This window comes from Nyctibius grandis, chromosome 12 (assembly GCF_013368605.1).
Source record: "Nyctibius grandis isolate bNycGra1 chromosome 12, bNycGra1.pri, whole genome shotgun sequence".
In the NCBI taxonomy this organism is placed as follows: Eukaryota; Metazoa; Chordata; class Aves; order Nyctibiiformes; family Nyctibiidae; genus Nyctibius; species Nyctibius grandis.
In genome coordinates, this window is record NC_090669.1 from 1,626,854 (window position 1) to 1,644,368 (window position 17,515).

Here is a 17,515-nt window from a genome sequence, read left to right on the forward strand (position 1 = left end):
CAAACCCTCCAGACCCTTCCCCAGCTTGGTCGCCCTCCTCTGGACTCGCTCCAACCCCTCAACATCTTCCTTGAAGTGCGGGGCCCAGAACTGGACACAGGATTCAAGGTGAGTGTCCCATCCTTGCAGAGCGGTTATCGCTGTCCGAGCAGTTGTGGCCAAGGAGAGGCAGCCCAATGCTGTACGCTCATCCGTAGCAGCCGGGCTGACGAAGAGAGGTGCACGCTTTTCAGTTTGCTGGTGGCACCAAGCTGGGATGACCTTGAGAAACAGCCTAAAATAACAGGATCGACTTTAACGGGGACACGTGTAAGGTTTTACACGTCGGGCACAGGCTAAGCCACCTCCCAGGGACAGTGCAGGGGACATGTGGTTGTGGAAACATCTCCAGAAAGAAAATGAGGGGGGTTATAGGGCTGAAAATGTACCAGCAGCGCGCTTGCTGTGTGGGAAAACAAGAACAGGCTCATTTCCCGTGAGGAAACTCACCGGATCTGCCGAGTCCAGCTCAAGCAGCCCCTCCTCAGAGCTGTCACACACTTCTGTACCTTATCTGGAATCACATGGAAAAGCAGCTGATGACAAAAGCATGTATCAGCAGGTGTAACTTTTATTACGATATGGCTTACCAAGCATTTTAAACAGATGAAGAGACCAGGAGTATTAAAATAAAACCAGCTATTTTTAAAAGCATGGTAGGAGTGTGAAAATAGCCCCTCTCCGCCCGAACCGTGTGGGGAATGACGTGACAGCCAGGCTGGAAAACAAGCCCGACAGCGTGGCGTTTGTGTCTTCCCCAGAGAAAGAAGTGCCATCAGCATCTCTGCGAGGTGTCATCCCTCGAGAAGGTGTCATCCCTCGCCCCGCTGCTTTCAGGTCCATCTAGGGCTGAAACACGGAGTGTTTGGTTTAAGGATGGGGAAAGGGTATGAGGAAGAAAGTCCCCCAGCAGTTACCAAGCAGCTTTGTGGGTTTTGTGGCACTTAGTAGCCAGGGGAAAAGAAAGGAGAAAGGAATGTGCCTCGTTATTCTGTTGAGCACAAGAGCTAGCCCGCAGGGACCGGGTTTTCCTTGCCAAAGAAAAGGACCGATGCTTCCAGGCAATTTTCTTGTAAAGAGAGTGTGTTTCCAGAGTCCCGTAGCCCAGCGGGGAGCCCTCGGGGCCGCGCTGGGAGCAGCTCTCCCAGGCGCTGCTGGGGATCCGTTTGGGCTGGGTTTGGCTCCGAAAAGGAGGTGAGGAGTTGTCCATCCTCAGGCAGCGGGTCACCATGGCCGCCTCACAGAGGCAGGAGTGTGGGGAGGGGGAATACCACGTCTGTTGGGTGGGGGGCCTCCTCCTCAGCTTGTGGGGCTGGGAGGGGGTCCTGGGACCTATAGGGCTGAGGAGGGTCTTGGAGCACATGGGGCTGGGGGGGGTCCCAGGGCCCATAGGGTGAGGGAGTCCCAGGACACTATAGAGCTGAGGGGGGTCCCGAGGCCTGTGGGGGCTCCTGGGGCCCATGGGGCTGGGGGGGTCCTGGGACCCACAGGGCTGAGGAGAGTCCTGGAGCCCATGGGGCTGGGGTCGTCCCAAAGCACTGTGGGGTGAGGGAGGTCCCAGGGCCTCTGAGTGCTCCTGGAGCCCATGGGGCTGAGGGGGGCTCCTGGGGTGTGTGGGGCTGAGGGGGGCCTGGCCCTGCGGGTCTGAAGGGGGACAGGGCCCATAGAGCTGAGGGGGGTCCCGGGGCCAGCGGGGCTGAGGGGGGATCCCAAAGCCTGCAAAGGGTCCCGGGGCCCATAGACCTGAGCGGATCCCAGACCCCATGGGACTGAGGGGGGTCCCGGGGCCTGTGGGGGGGTTCGGGGCCTGTGGGGGCTCCCGGGGCCCGCGGGGCTGAGGGGGGTCCGGACGCAGGGAGGACCCCGGGGCGCGTGTTCCCGGCGGCCCCGGCAGGGGGCGGTAGAGCGCGGGAGGGCGGAACAGCGCCCCCTCCCCACCCCGCCGCGGCCCCGCCCACCACCGACTCCTCCACCAATCGCCGCGCGCGGTGTCCCCGCCCCGCTCCGCCCCGCCTCGGGCGTCCCCGGCGCTCGCGGATGACGTCAGGAGGCGGCGCCGCGCCGCGGGCCGGAGCGGGCCCAGGTGAGTGCGGGACTGGCCGCGCCCGGGGCCGCCCGCTCCGCCCCGGCCTGGGTGGGCAGCCCCGGCCCTGGCCTTCCCCCCCTTCTCCTCCCTCCCGGGGCCTGGGCGGCTCGGCCCCGCGGCGCGGCAGCGGTGCGGCCCGGGAGGGCGCGGGCACGGCGGGCCCCGGCGCCTCAGCGCTGCTGCTGCTGCCCGCGGCGCTGGGCCGCGGGTACGGGCGGGCCGGGAGGGGAACCCCGAGCGCCTCGCGGAGCGTCCCCTCAGCGGGCCGGGCGCGGTGCTTCCTGGGCCTGGGGCCGAGCCTGCCGCGGGACAAGCTGCCGGCCCGGCCCCGGGTCCCCTCCCTGCAGAGGGTGGGCGAGAAGCGGTTCGGGCTGAGTGACAAAGGGATGGGAGTTTTGGAAATCCCGGTTGGTTTGACCGGTTCTGGCCTGTCACCGGCTCCGGCCCAGCTGCCTGCCGTGCTGCAGCAGCCCCGGGTTTCCCCTCAGGAGCCCACCGAAGGCTCACGCCGCCAGCCAGGCGGCTGGTAACAGCAGCTTTATGTCAGGTAATAAGTTACACTTTAAAATTTGTTAGTAAAGCTAAAGGTAAGGTGCTTTCAGGCCTTTTTTCCCCCATTATGCTGTGTTGGCATAGGTGTGCTTTGAAGGTTGCTGTGTATGAGCATTGCTTGTCCAGTTAAGAGCTGGTAGCTTCAAATTTTCCTTACTGGCGTCTCCTAGAAAAGCGAAATTAAATAGCTTCAAGTCATGAGGCTTTTAATTGGTGGTGGAAGGCTGGCTAGGCCTTGGGTGGGTCAGTCAGGTGGCTGAGGCTCCGTACCCACGGGGACACCCTCCGGTATGAAACCATTCAGGCCCTGATTTATTTCAGAGAGGTGGAGGACGCTTCTGAATCGGCAGGAGCTGAGGTGTTCCCCGGCAGAGCCGTGGCACGCAACGTGCGGGTTGTCCAAGGAGAGAAGCACGTAGAGATTGAAGCATAAACCCAGTGTTCCTTCTCACCGCTCACAGCTGCAGCTCAGGCGTGCTGTCCTCTCTCCAACAGTGTGGCACCTGCTGAGTGTGGGATTTCCTGCTCGGAGGGGGCTTGTAACGCTTCATTTCTCTGATGCCTCCATTCCTTCTCCCAAACTCTTGGTGATTTTTACACAGGAGCGTTTCCATCTGCTCTGACGTGGCGTTAAGTGTTTCGTTGCTGGCCGTGGTGTGCGGCTCTGGGGTTCTGCAGGCTTCACTGGGACCCTTACGCGTATGAGGAAGAGTCACTGACATACTGGTAGTCGGTGCCTGACCTCAGTTAATGTTATTAGTAGATTTATACACAACGTTTTCAAGCTCAGCATTCGATCCTCCTCACTGGTTTTGTTTACGGGTGGGACATTTCACACAAGTGCTTCTCTAGGTGTGGAATTACTCTTTTTGCAGATGTTCCCATTCCATCTCTCTGTTAATATGTTTTAAGGTACAATAACGCTGGGAAAAACCATCCGTGGGACGTGTTCTTCAGGACTAGCTATAGTTCTTTATTCTTTGTCGTGGTGCTTTGAGCTGAATGAACACCCAGTTACAGGACAGCCCTGGGTGACAGTGAAGCTTTCTGTGAAGTTGGTTTTTATTTGTACTGCTTGAATCTTAGCCTCGGCGTGTCTGTGCGTGGTTGGTGTGCTTAACTTCGTGCTGCTGACAGGGGGCCTTCCCTGAGAAGTTATTTTGGTGATGTTTGATTTTAAAATTGAATCTTAACTAAAGCCTTGTTTTCTTTCCAGGTTCGATGTAGAGTCTAAACTGTTTCTGGGTGTCCTTCTCTAACATTTCGTGTTTCTCCACGTCATTCTCCTCATGGAAGACCAGCCGGGCTTCCCTGTTCGTGCTGAATAGTTGCGTGGAGGGGTGGTGAATGAGTGAAGATACGCTCAGTGATGGTAAGGTGTACAATTAAATTCAAGGCTAACGGCTTTTCTGTAGCCTCTTGTGAAGGCTCAAGCACTGTATCGATGGGCTCTGAGCCAAAGAGTAGAAACTTAAAACTCAGCTAACTGCCAGAACGCACACAGGCAGTTTCTCCATCTCCCAGCCGGTCATACTGTTTTAATCAGCGCAGAAAGACTTGCTGAAGTGCAGCTGATTTGGTTCTGCTGGAATACAGTGTGATGAGCAAGACCTCCCTTTGCTCTAATCTGGAACGGCTACACCAGCTCCATATGGAAAACCAGAAGTGCTGCTTGGTACCTGAAGATGGAAAAGAAAACAAAGCTGAGTCAGGATGTTAAAATACGTCGCAGCCCACCTTGATATCTTAGGGTTTGGAGGCTGAGGGAATTGCTAGCTAAAAGCTGCTCTGGTTAAAGAAGGGGCTGCCTTTTTGCAGGGGATGCAGTGAGTTAGTTGGTAAAATGGATCTGAAAACCAGTGTGCCTTTATCTCCATATTCCCTGCCTCCTGTGCCGTTTCATTGATCCCCAGGAGCGCAGTAGTGAGGGGTTTAAGACACCAGTAGCAGTTAAATATAAAGAAAATCTTAGGAAGATTTGTTAAGCAAACAAGTTGCTGAGCTACTTTGTGGAGCTTCTAGTGAGAAATTTCAAACCAATAAGATTTGGAGTGGCTGCTGTCATACAAAGTTGTGCAGATTAAACAAAATTAAGGAAAATGCTCAACTCTTTCCTTAATTCAATTTTTATTAAGCAATGGGGGCTGGACAAGAAGACCTTCAGAGGTCTCTTCCAGCCTCAGCCACTCTGTGACTCTGTGATTCAGTGCTCAACTGGAACCATTAAACAAACGATGCTTAACAAAAAGAGATACGGTGCGATTCCCACAGACATCTCTTCTGACCACGCTTGTGTTTTCGTAGGCACTGTCTTCACTAGCTTGTGGAGCATGCTCTGTAGTAAAGTTCAGTGAAGAGCCCACATTCTTAGGTTGTGGCAGCATGGCTCTATTGCCTTTTTCCCCCCCCTCCATTTGAAACTTTACTACTTTGATTCCTATTTATCTGTTTCTTCTCATTCTTTCCCTAAGGTTCAAACGTGGGAATTGCCCCGGATGTGGTTGCTGCTGACGCTGCCCTGGGAAAATGCCTTGACAGGGAATTAACACCATTCAGTGATGGGCTGTGGGACAAGCAAAGTGCTTCCCGAGCCCCCCAAAGATGTGCAGTTAGACCTGGTGAAAAAAGTCGAACCTTACACAGGCCACAGTGACATATACAAGCATTTCATCAAAGATGACTGTGGGACTGTCATCAAGGCTGGCTCTCCCTCACCTCCCCGCCACGCTAACCCGTATCCTGGGAACCACCTGCTTGCCCACGTGGACCAGCCCGAACCCCGCAAGAACAAGGTGGCTAAATACCGCGCCAAATTTGACCCCCGAGTGACAGCCAAGTACGACATTAAAGCTCTGATCGGGAGAGGGAGTTTTAGCCGCGTTGTGCGGGTGGAGCACAAGGCTACGAAGCAGCCCTACGCCATCAAGATGATTGAGACCAAATACCGGGAGGGGAGGGAAGTGTGCGAGTCGGAGCTGAGCGTGCTGCGGCGGGTCCGGCACACCAACATAATCCAGCTGATCGAGGTGTTTGAGACCCAGGACCGTGTGTATATGGTGATGGAGCTGGCCACCGGAGGAGAACTCTTTGATCGAATCATCGCTAAAGGTTCCTTCACCGAGAGGGATGCCACACGTGTGCTGCAGATGGTGTTAGATGGTGTGAAGTACCTCCACACGCTGGGTATCACGCACCGGGACTTAAAACCAGAGAACCTGCTGTACTACCACCCGGGAACAGATTCCAAGATCATGATTACGGACTTTGGGCTGGCGAGCGCTCGGAAGAAGGGAGACGACTGCCTGATGAAAACCACGTGTGGCACTCCGGAGTACATCGCTCCCGAGATCCTGGTCAGGAAGCCGTACACGAACTCTGTGGACATGTGGGCGCTGGGTGTGATCTCCTACATTCTCCTGAGCGGCACGATGCCCTTTGAAGACGACAACCGCACCCGCTTGTATCGGCAGATCCTGAAAGGAAAATACAGTTACTCAGGCGAGGTGAGTGTGGCGAGGCTTATGGTGAGGGGGAGTCGAACGAGAAGCTCTCTGGAGGTGGGTCTTTGTGATGTCCAGAAGCTGGCTGTCATGTGCAGGGTGGTAGTGTTACCAGGGTTAAAAAAAAAACAACTGTGAGTCTGGCTTTTAAAACCCTTCCCCTGTTTTCTGTCTGCTTTCGAAACTGCTTCCAGTGCAGCATAGTGAGCTCTTTTAAAAAATGGGTGTGTAAATAAAGAAGAGATCTCTTCCTGTGAAACAGAACTGGGATGCTTGGGGGTTTCTGCTGGGGGAGACCTCAGCCGTGGTAAGCTGCTGTTTGACGCTTCACTGTTGCAACTCGTGCCAGGGTGAGCGTGTGAAATGCAGCGTGTCCGTACCTCGTCTGATTTCTGATACAAATCAAAGTGTAGCCTGAAAAAAAACCTTTGCTGAAAGGCAAGTTTATGTCAGAGAAAGGGGCACTTGCTGCCTAAATCTGAAGGCGTGAGCATTTCTGAAATTGATCTGCGTTATCTCCTGAGCTTTGTATGTGACAAAATTGAGGCTTGTACCAGCACTAGTGTGGCCAGCAGGACCAGGGCAGGGATCGTCCCCCTGGACTCGGCACTGGTGAGGCCCCACCTCGAATCCTGGGTGCAGTTTTGGGCCCCTCACGACAAGAAAGACCTTGAGGTGCTGGAGCGAGTCCAGAGAAGGGCAACGAAGGTGGTGAAGGGTCTGGAGCACAAGTGTGATGGGGAGCGGCTGAGGGACCTGGGGGTGTTTAGCCTGGAGAAAAGGAGGCTGAGGGGAGACCTTCTCGCTCTCTACAACTGCCTGAAAGGAGGGTGTAGCGGGGTGGGGTTGGTCTCTTCTCACGGGTAACAAGTGACGGGACGAGAGGAAACGGCCTCAAGTTGTGCCAGGGGAGGTTTAGGTTGGAGATCAGGGACAATTTCTTCATGGAAAGGGTTGTCAAGCACTGGCACAGGCTGCCCAGGGCAGTGGTGGAGTCCCCATCCCTGGGGGGATTTAAAAGCCGTGTAGATGTGGTGCTGAGGGCCATGGGTTAGTGGTGGGCTTGGCAGTGCTGGGTTAATGGTTGGACTCAATGATCTTAAAGGTCCTTCACAGCCAAAACGGTTCTGTGATTGTATGATTGAGGGATAGTTTTCTTAGACAACTATGGAAAGAGGAACCTTGGGGGGTACAGATTTTAGGCAGAAGGTGGGTGCTCCTACCCTCCCAGAGCCCCATCACTCCGCAGAGTGCCTGGGTGCCAGGCTGGCACGGCTCCTGCTAGCTTACTTCTGGTCATGGTGAGAGATCTCAGTTACCAGCGGCTCCTCTACCAGCTCGATTGCCAAGAGTAGGCGTAACCTCATGACGAATCACACTTGCAAATTTGGATACCCCCGCTTTCTGTAAGTTGCATTTGTGCTTATATCCCTCACTGAAAATATTAAAAAAATGAAGCTTTTATAAACTTTTGCTCTTTAATAAGAGAGGAGAGTGTTTAGATTCCTGAATGCTGTGACTTTGTGAGATGAAGCCCACTGGGAAGGTGTTAATGAGTGGCTAAGTTTCTGATTCTAAAATGACAGTGAGATAAGTGTCAAAAACCAGAATAAATTAATGATTGTTCTCATGTTTTTAGGTGTGACAGGAATGTTGGCATCTTAATGATGGATGGGAGGAGTCTAACGTTATGTTTTTAAACATATTAAGCTGGTTTAGGATTGTGTTTTTTAAAAAAAAAAATCACTCTCCGAAGGGTTTTCAGAGGTGTCAGTAAGTCTTTTATACTTTCAAGCTGTCAGGGCGGCTTGTGTTAATAGTCAGAATATCCCTGTTAAATGAAGCTGAGGAATAGTGGTGTTTGAGGAGGAGGCCACGGAGGAGAGCTCCGATTCAACAGCTTTGTGAATTTCTTTATTCTTCCCGTGAGCGCTCCTCGGAAGGTACACACATCATAAACCCCCAAATTTGGCACTTTATGACCCAAGTGTGTGACTTTCTTTAACAAACTGCAGTGCTTGATTAGTTTCTTGCCAAAAATACTCTGTCAGCCGCTTCCTTGAACTCCAAGCCTCAGCTGACCGTGAAAGGCAGTGTCCTCGTTACCTACTTTACCTTCTAACCAGCGGTAGTAGCTGTGTTAAATCATTTTTCTCTTGAAAAGGCCATTTTACTCTGAGTTTGTTCTGTAGCAGAACTCGTTTCGAGTGCGTGCACCTCCTCGTAGTTTCTCATTGAGGCAGCAGGTAGGTGCTGGCTTGGCTCAGCCTGGATGACAGCAGGTTTGAGAGCTTTCTGGATCCCTCGGCCAAACTCAGGTTTGGTCCTTTTTAGCTCACTCCATTGCGTTAGTCTCGGCCATTCATTCTTCTGCTCTCCTTCCAGTTCTTTGATTTTGAAGAAGCGGTGTAGTGGGCTTGGGTTTTTGGTGAAAGTTCTCCCCTTTTTTTGGGTTTTTTTTTGAGTCCCTAGTTCTGTGTTGGCCACATGCCTCGAGGTGCCAGAAGGTCAGTGAGATTGTTGCTTCCTGAATTTGCTTCTTCCCTTTGGGCACCTGTTTTTTATTCTTAACCTCTCTAACATGTTGTGATAATGAGTACCACAGTTTATTTAAAAAACACATGGAAAAGGTGTTCCCTTCTCTTAGGTTTCATTTGCCTCAGCTCATTTAACTGGTAGTTTTCTGTGTACATCTCATTAATCCCCTTTACTTGAGAAACTAGTGAGTAACTTTTCCGTGTCTACCTCTCAGTTACCTCTATACTACTTTAGATTCCTTCTTTTTTTGAGGCTGAAGATCTAGCTGTGTTTAGTACCTCCTATGGAACATAGTCCATAGATCTGATTTTTGCTGTTACCCTTCTCTAGGCTACTTGTAACTCTTGGGATGGGGTGTTGTGTGAGCACTGTGGCTTTGTGTCATGGCGTAGAAAGGCCTCTGGTTGTTCACTACTTCTTCCCATAGGGTTTCTGATACTGTATTTGTTTCTTTGACACCTCTGAGCATTTGGCTGATGATGTAGAGTGGTCCACTGCGACTCCCAAGAGGTTTCCTAGGTGTTAATAGCTGATTTGAGGATGTCATGGTGGCTACGTAATTTGGTGCGTTCCCTCTAATGTCTCCACCCCTCAGTGCATGAGCTTGTGTTTAGTGACGTTGAATTTTGTGGCTGTCAATCGGTTCTGTCACTTGCCATTTTTACCTTTTTGCAGATTTTTAAATTCAGTTTCGCATGCTCTCCAGGACAGGTGCTGCCTGTTACTACGAAATCTGCTAATTCTGGAGTCTTAGAAGCAAGTGGTGCGATTCAGGTTTGACACCCGATAAATGGTGCTGATGATACGGAGCTGTTGAGGTTAAAAACAAAGCTGGGGCGTTACGCAGGCAGTAGTGAGAGACCGCGTGATGAATTGGCTGATGTTTGGTGTGGACAAACTTGAACTGGTCCCATGAGAGGATGGGCAGTCTGAATTTTCTGATGGTAGACCTTGAAAGCGCTACTCGCCCTTCAGAAGAAACAATTTGAGGTTAAACACTTCTAAACATCATCTTGACGTTGAGAAAGATGTTGAGGTGTTGGAGCGAGTCCAGAGGAGGGCGACCAAGCTGGTGAAGGGTCTGGAGGGTCTGACCTACAAGGAACGGCTGAGGGAGCTGGGGGTGTTTAGCCTGGAGAAGAAGAGGCTCAGAAGTGGCCTTATTGCAGTCTACAACTACCTGAAGGGAGGTTGTAATGGAGTGGGAGTTGGCCTCTTCTTCCAGGCAACTAGTGCTAGGACAAGAGGACACAGCCTCAAGCTTCACCAGGGGAGGTTCAGGTTGGACATTAGGAAGCATTTCTTCTGAGAAAGTGTCATTAGCCATTGGAAGGGGCTGCCCAGGGAGGTGGTGGAGTCACCATCTCTGGAGGCATTTAAGAAAAGCCTGGCCATGGCACTTAGTGCCATGGTCTAGTTGCCATGGTGGTGTCAGGGCAATGGTTGGACTCGATGATCCCAGAGGGCTCTTCCAACCTGATGGATTCTGTGACACTCATGATCAAAAGCCAAGTGATATTAGGGATTAGCGTTACTCTTGCAGGTGTCCTTGCTGTGCCCATCGTCCACCTGCGCTTGAATGTTGAGTGCAGTTCTGTTTCCCCCTGAAAAAAAAAAACCAACAGAATTAAAAAGCGTCTGAAGAAGGGCAGTGTGAATAATCAAAGGTGTGGGCTGGCTTCTATTTGTAGACCAAGTGAACAGACTGGGGCCCTTCCTCCAAATATATGTTGGAGCGGGTCCTCTGCCGAGCTCAGTACAGCCATGGGCAACAATAGGGAGAGAGAATAGAGAGCAACTGCTTTGAGTGTTCCCTGGGGTAATTTAATCTGATGTCCTCTGGTCCTTGGGTCAGAACTGAACTACCTGGAGAAACTTTGTGACTTCATTGTGACTAGGGCCACATGATTCTTGTAGGTTGTATACACAAAGGCAGCACGTGAAAGCATTAGACTAGATGTTTTGAAAGTGCCAGTGCACAAGCCTGAAGCGTGTTACGTGTTATCCCACCATAAATTACATACTGTAGGAGGCTCTTACGGATACTATGTGTGACGTGGGTGGTTGTTTTGGAAAGCTGTAGATGCTTTGCTGCTTGGAAAGCAAATACGTGTCAGCCAATAGCCTGTATGTTTTGTCCAGATGCTTTCTGTTCTTCCAGAGCCAGGGAAAATGGATGTGTTAATTTACCAGTGTAATTAAAGCTATACCCATAAATTGCAGGCATGTTTGACTGTAGCCAGGTATTGGCAGGAGATGCAGTAACACAATGCCCACTTTGTGAATAAATTCTAGGTGGAAACAAAGCGAGCCAGAGATTTAGAGGTGTCTGGCGTGTTTCCCACAACCTTGCCGGCTTTCTTAAAGGCATCTTCTGGACTTTTAAATGCTTCCAAATTTCTGATGTTCGTGGAGAATTGCTCTTCTTTTTTTTTGTGTTACACTAGAAGAAGTGGGAAGATGTCAGAAATGAGGCTGTTGATAAGTTCTGCAGACTAATGGAGATGGCAGGAGCCATAAGTCCTGGTTTATTTGGAACAAGAATGAGCAGAATACTTGGCCGCGTTGCAGAAAGTTGTCTCTGATAGATGGAGAAGCTGACATTTCAGGGGAATGACTGCTTTTCTTCTCTGTAATGTGAGCTTTGAAGATCTAAAACAGAAGAGGAAATGTTAAAAGAAGCCTCCAAATCATCGAATCATAGAATGGTTTGGGTTGGAAGGGACCTTAAAGCCCATCCAGTCCCAACCCCCCTGCTACAGGCAGGGACACCTTCCACCAGACCAGGTTGCTCCAAGCCCCATCCAACCTGGCCTTGAACACTGCCAGGGAGGGGGCAGCCACAGCTTCTCTGGGCAACCTGGGCCAGGCTCTCACCACCCTCACACCAAAGAATTTCTTCCTCACATCTCATCTCAGTCTCCCCTCTTTCAGTTTAAAACCGTTCCCCCTCGTCCTGTCACTCCATGCCCTTGTCAAAAGCCCCTCTCCAGCTTTCCTGTAGCCCCTTCAGGTACTGGAAGGTGCTAGAAGGTCTCCCTGGAGCCTTCTCTTCTCCAGGCTGAACAGCCCCAGCTCTCTCAGCCTGTCTCCATAGCAGAGGGGCTCCAGCCCTCTGAGCATCTTCGTGGCCTCCTCTGGACTCATTCTAACACCTCCGTGTCCTTCTGATGTTGGGGGCCCCAGAGAAGGGAAGTACCCAGAGCTGACAGCTTGAGCTGTGCAGGTCAGGGAAGGAGGGAGCCTTCCAAACTGTACTGCCGTACCACGTCACGCAGCAGCAGTGCTGCGAGTTTGCCGAAAATCGGTGCCGAGTCCCACTTTTTGAAAGATCTGTTCTCAAAACCTGGTCAAAAGAGGACAAAGCTCTATTGAGAGAGGAATAAAAGCCAAGATGCACGCTGACCTGAGAAGTAGCTCCATCTTCTTGAACAACAACTGAGCTCATGTCCAGCTGATGTAATTGCTTTCTGCCTGGACCCTCTTACCGCCGCTCTCCTGTACCTGGAGTGTCAGGTCCCTTTGAAGAGGCTGTTAGCAGATCAATAGGAGAGGTCTCCCTAATAGCTTATACAGGTACTGCTGACATCACGGCTCTGATTATCTCTTGAATCTCCTTCTGTCCTTTCTGAACTGCTTGGAGTAATGGGTAGGGTGAGGAGCGAAGAAAAGGTGGCTTTGTCACTCAGCGTGCTTTTTTCTGAGCATCTCTGAGCGAGGGTTACGTGGGCTGTTGAGGCTGCGTTTGGTGTAGCCTGCCACAAAGTCATTCTCCTCCGCCTGTTTTGTTAGAGCTCACTAAAAAGAAAATATGGCAAGATTTTAATTGAAATCTTGGGGCTAAAACTGATTTCTGGGGATCTCTTTGTAGCTTAAAAACGTGTCTGAGGAATAAAGCTGGAAATTCCATTCACGGTTTCCTTTGATTTTGAAGTGCAGAAATAAACATCAGGCTGTCGTTACCCTGCTAAGACAGGCTCGCTCTGCTTCTGTTTCAAAGCTCGACCTTGTCTTGACTACTGGTACTTTTATGTTGCTTTACACACCTGGGGAACTTGCTGGAAGAAGGGGAAGGTAATATATGTTGTGGATAAATTGGGAAACTGAGCTAGGGAAAAAAATGATCCTCGCCTATCACAGAAAACATCTCTCCACACTCCCTGTTGCTTTGCAGGAGGGTTCAGGCAGCGTAGGACAAATGGTCTCAAATTTTGGATGTGGCTTTTTAAAGAACAGTAAGTTTTGCATTGGTGCTGCAGCAGGCGTGAGCCTTGACTGTCTGATTGCCAGTCCTGGAATGGCTCCTATGTGTTTGGTCACTTACACAGACATATGTAATTAATTCTAATTAAAAAAAAAAAGTCTCTTGTTTTGATGACAAAAATTGTAACCACTTTAGAAAAAAACAATTTAGAAAAACTCAAGTGTCTCATAACGTATTAGCTTTATTGTCTATTTTATCCTTTGTTTGCCCCAGAAATCTGTCCAAGCTTTTTCCCTGCAGTTCATAACTATAGCTTCATTATATATCATAAAGCTTTCTGTAATGTGTTAGGTGCTAATTGAATCCGTTATAGGGTAGCAACAGCCTTGAAAAGGGGAAAACTCTCCCTCTGGTGACTTCCTCCTAGTACATCTTCTGTTTAAGATGGGCAGTGAGGCAGCCTGGCTGCCCTGAATTGGGACTAGAGTCTGTCTTCTGGAAAGTATTCAAAGCAGATTAAAAAAATCACCAGGAGCACAGAAGCACCGCTGCCCTCTGATGTTCCATTGATCCTTTATTTATTATTTTTTTATTAAATACAGGAGATACCAAGTCATGTATCTGCAAGAGGCCAGGAAAGCTTGTGTCTGTCTCCCATTTATTGAAGATTTCCCTTTGCTGGTATCCTGTGCTGCCCTTTGCTCTAAGAGGAGCTCCTTGCAAAGCCACCACCGTCTTCTGGCAGCTCCTCGTTGGCTCCGTGCCTGCGAGGGTGTGGAAGCAGCGGGACCCCTCGCTCGTGGGGCCCCCGGCCGATGCTGTTGCCCACCCTGGCTATGCCAGTCGGTCTTTAGACCCATTAGAGGTTTTTGCAAGACATGGTCATCACCTTGGCCTCTGATCTTCCTGCCAGAAGAGAGATTTCAAACCAGAAGGGGTGGACAATTTTTCAGTCTTCTTCCTGGAGTCTGAGCGTCCCAAGCTGTTGAAATATGGTGTAACGAGGAAGGCAGGCACAGGGCAGCAAGGTTATAAACTGCATTTGTAGTGATTAAACCGTATCCTGGTCTGGTGGAAGGTGTCCCTGCCTGTGGCAGGGGGGGTTGGAACTAGATGGGCTTTAAGGTCCCTTCCAACCCAAACCAGTCTGTGATTCTGTGATTTACCTTGGTGTGTTGAGCAGAGGAGACAGGAGAGAATCATTTGTGGTGATTAAACCGTATTTGCATGATTGTACAAGTCTCTGAGCCCATGTTTTAGCCTTCGCAGGGGAAGGAAGACTTTTTTTTTCTCATAGCAGCTGCTATGTTGTTTTTCCTGTGAGCCACATTAGGTGGTAGAAGTGTTTTACAATAGTCCTGTTGTTAGAGAAATGCATGAATTTTTTTCTAAAAATTAGAGGATTTTTTTTTTCCATGTAAGGAAGAATTTTTTTTTAACATATATTGCTAAGGCCTTTGGAAAAAAAAAAAATCAATTTACAGAGGAATGTGCTTTTGCGTTTCATACGGCTGTGAGAACGCGGTGATTTTTAAGCAGAGCAACAAAGAGTGTTGGCGAGATGCAGGCGGATGGCTCTCTGCTGAAAAGGGCACTCTGCTCTGCTTTGAAGAGCTGAGACACTCGAGCAGGATGAAAGAGGGCCTGGCACAAAACCCCGAGGTCAGCCATAGAGATGTGCTTCGCTTCGCTTCTGCTCTTTTCTGTTAATGCACCAGCTCAGTGGGTGTGAGTATACGTGGATTTATGGCGCTCCGTACCTCTCCGAGAGCTGAAGTGTTTGTCCAGGGCTCTCCCGCTGCAGGAGTGGACATCTTTGGCTCTCTGAAACACAATCAGCTCAATTAAAACCTGGAAAATCCTCCTGCACGTGTCAGTGACCACGCTCCTGCGAAACTTTAGCGCGCTGTAGTGGGAAGCACTTTATTTACAGGTAAAGAAACACCTTTTCCAGTCAAAGGGCTTTGAAACAAATGTGTGCATTTAAAAATCAATTCCCCTTCGCTTTGCATTCAAACGTGCATTCACAGAATCACAGAGTGTCAGGGATTGGAAGGGACCTCGAAAGATCATCCAGTCCAATCCCCCTGCCGGAGCAGGATTACCTGGATCATGTCACACAGGAACGCGTCCAGGCGGGTTTTGAATGTCTCCAGAGAAGGAGACTCCACAACCTCTCTGGGCAGCCTGTGCCAGTGTTCGGTCACCCTCACCGTAAAGAAGTTTTTCCTCATATTTACGTGGAACCTCCTGTGTTCCAGCTTGCACCCATTGCCGCTTGTCCTGTCAAGGGATGTCACTGAGAAGAGCCTGGCTCCATCCTCATGACACTTGCCCTTTACATATTTATAAACATTAATGAGGTCACCCCTCAGTCTCCTCTTCTCCAAGCTGAAGAGACCCAGCTCCCTCAGCCTCTCCTCATAAGGGAGATGTTCCACCCCCTTAATCATCTTCGTGGCTCTGCGCTGGACTCTCTCTAGCAGTTGCCTGTCCTTCTTGAACTGAGGGGCCCAGAACTTTGGCTGCTTCTTGAGGTTGTTTTCAAGGTTGTTTCCTCCAATGGAATTGGTGTGTCGCAAGGACCTTTCTCAAAATCATTCCTTTTGCCTTTACTGTGTACTTCAGCTTACACTGAAATTCTTAGCAGTGAAGAGAACTCCAAATCCTAAGGCAGGGTGAGCAAGGAGAGGGGTGATCTTTCTCTGCATACAGCTTTCATTACAACACAGCTACGGTCTGCAACACCCTGTTGAGAGTTTGTATTTCACAGAATCGTGCGTGTCGTCAGGTCAGTGAATTTGGGTTGGCTGGGCTTGCCCTTTGCTTGGGTTTGCAGTGTCTGTGGCTGGAAGCATCTAGTGAAACAGTGAGGTGGAGACACCACGTGCTTCACTGTGGTGGCTTGGTTGTGGTGCAGTACTTTGATACAAAGCCACCCGTGTCCTGGGCTGCATCCCCAGCAGCGTGGCCAGCAGGGCGAGGGAGGGGATTCTGCCCCTCTGCTCCGCTCTCGGGAGACCCCCCCTGCAGTGCTGCGTCCAGCTCTGGGGCCCCCAACATCAGAAGGACACGGAGCTGTTGGGGCGAGTCCAGAGGAGGCCACGGAGATGCTCAGAGGGCTGGAGCCCCTCTGCTATGGAGACAGGCTGAGAGAGCTGGGGCTGTTCAGCCTGGAGAAGAGAAGGCTCCAGGGAGACCTTCTAGCACCTTCCAGTACCTGAAGGGGCTACAGGAAAGCTGGAGAGGGGCTTTTGACAAGGGCATGGAGTGACAGGACGAGGGGGAACGGTTTTAGACTGAAAGAGGGGAGACTGAGATGAGATGTGAGGAAGAAATTCTTTGCTGTGAGGGTGGTGAGAGCCTGGCCCAGGTTGCCCAGAGAAGCTGTGGCTGCCCCCTCCCTGGCAGTGTTCAAGGCCAGGTTGGATGGGGCTTGGAGCAACCTGGTCTGGGGGAAGGTGTCCCTGCCTGTGGCAGGGGGGTTGGGACTGGATGGGCTTTAAGGTCCCTTCCAACCCAAACCAGTCTGTGATTTATCTTGGTGTGTTGAGCAGAGATCAGGGGAGAAGCTCTGTCTAAGCCTCAAAGCCCCTAGAAACAAAGACAGGAGGGAGCGGATCTTCGTGGAGCAGAGGAATGTGTCTTTTCCCAGTAATTTCTTTCACAGCCCCTTATCCATGGCACTGCCCTCCATACCAGTAGCACCTGCAGGTTCAGGGCAGGATGAAAGGCAGCAGCTGAGTATTTTGGTTAAGATTTTGGGTGAATGGGTTTGGGGAAGTGGCACACAGCGTACGGCATGTAATTATTGTAAGGCTGGAGGAAGTCAGGAGCCACGTCCGAGGGAAAAGGACTTGTGATAATGCTGTGATTTGACGTATTATATTTTCATTCCTGCATCTCTGGGCCCTATAAAATCCTGTTAATGGCAGAATAGTATTTCTGCAGAATTAGGGATGTAGGGATAAAGGGTCATCAGTAGGGTAGAAAAAGAATATTAAGCTGCCTCTGTGCAGAGTACACGTTATTAGCAGAAAGGATTTGAACTATCAGCTGCCATTCATGTTTTTGACTCCTTTACAGTTCCCTTAAACAAGACTGGGAGTTTCCTCTTTTACCTTTGGCTGATTTAATCCTTTGCTTTCTACCTGTGGCTCAAATGTGTTGTTTTTCTGATACCTTAGTGGAGGTATATTTTGGGTGGTAAGACATGCCGCTCGAGTGCACCCTCAGTAAGGTCACAGACGACACCAAGTTGGGTGGGAGTGTTGATCTGCTGGAGGGCAGGAGGCTCTGCAGAGGGGTCTGGACAGGCTGGACTGATGGACCGAGGCCACTGTGTGAGGGTCAACAAGGGCAAGTGTCGGGTCCTGCACTTGGGGCACAACAACCCCCCGCACCGCTACAGGCTGGGGGAGAGTGACGGGAAAGGACCTGGGGGTGTTGGTCGATGGCGGCTGAATATGAGCCAGCAGTGTGCCTAGGTGGCCAAGAAGGCCATCAGCATCCTGGCTTGTATCAGCACCAGTGTGACCAGCAGGACCAGGGCAGGGATCATCCCCCTGTACTCGTCACTGGTGAGGCCGCATCTTG

At 50.8% G+C, this 17,515-nt stretch overlaps 1 protein-coding gene across 3 annotated transcripts in view; it reads left to right on the plus strand.

The window, feature by feature from the left end:
• The first annotated feature begins 2,094 nt into the window (after positions 1-2,094).
• PSKH1 (protein serine kinase H1) overlaps positions 2,095-17,515 on the plus strand; it is a 45,007-nt gene continuing 29,586 nt past the window's right edge. For 2 of the 3 annotated variants that reach the window (XR_011049077.1, XM_068411347.1), the window contains exons 1-3: positions 2,601-2,672; positions 3,894-4,049; positions 5,149-6,180. Coding sequence is in view for 2 of the 3 variants with exons in the window: in XM_068411347.1 (XP_068267448.1) it covers positions 5,236-6,180 (945 nt within the window). In the remaining variant the exon portion in view is untranslated. Of the gene's footprint in view, positions 2,123-2,600; positions 2,673-3,893; positions 4,050-5,148; positions 6,181-17,515 lie in introns of those variants that run through there. The other variant, XM_068411348.1, reaches the window with a different exon arrangement.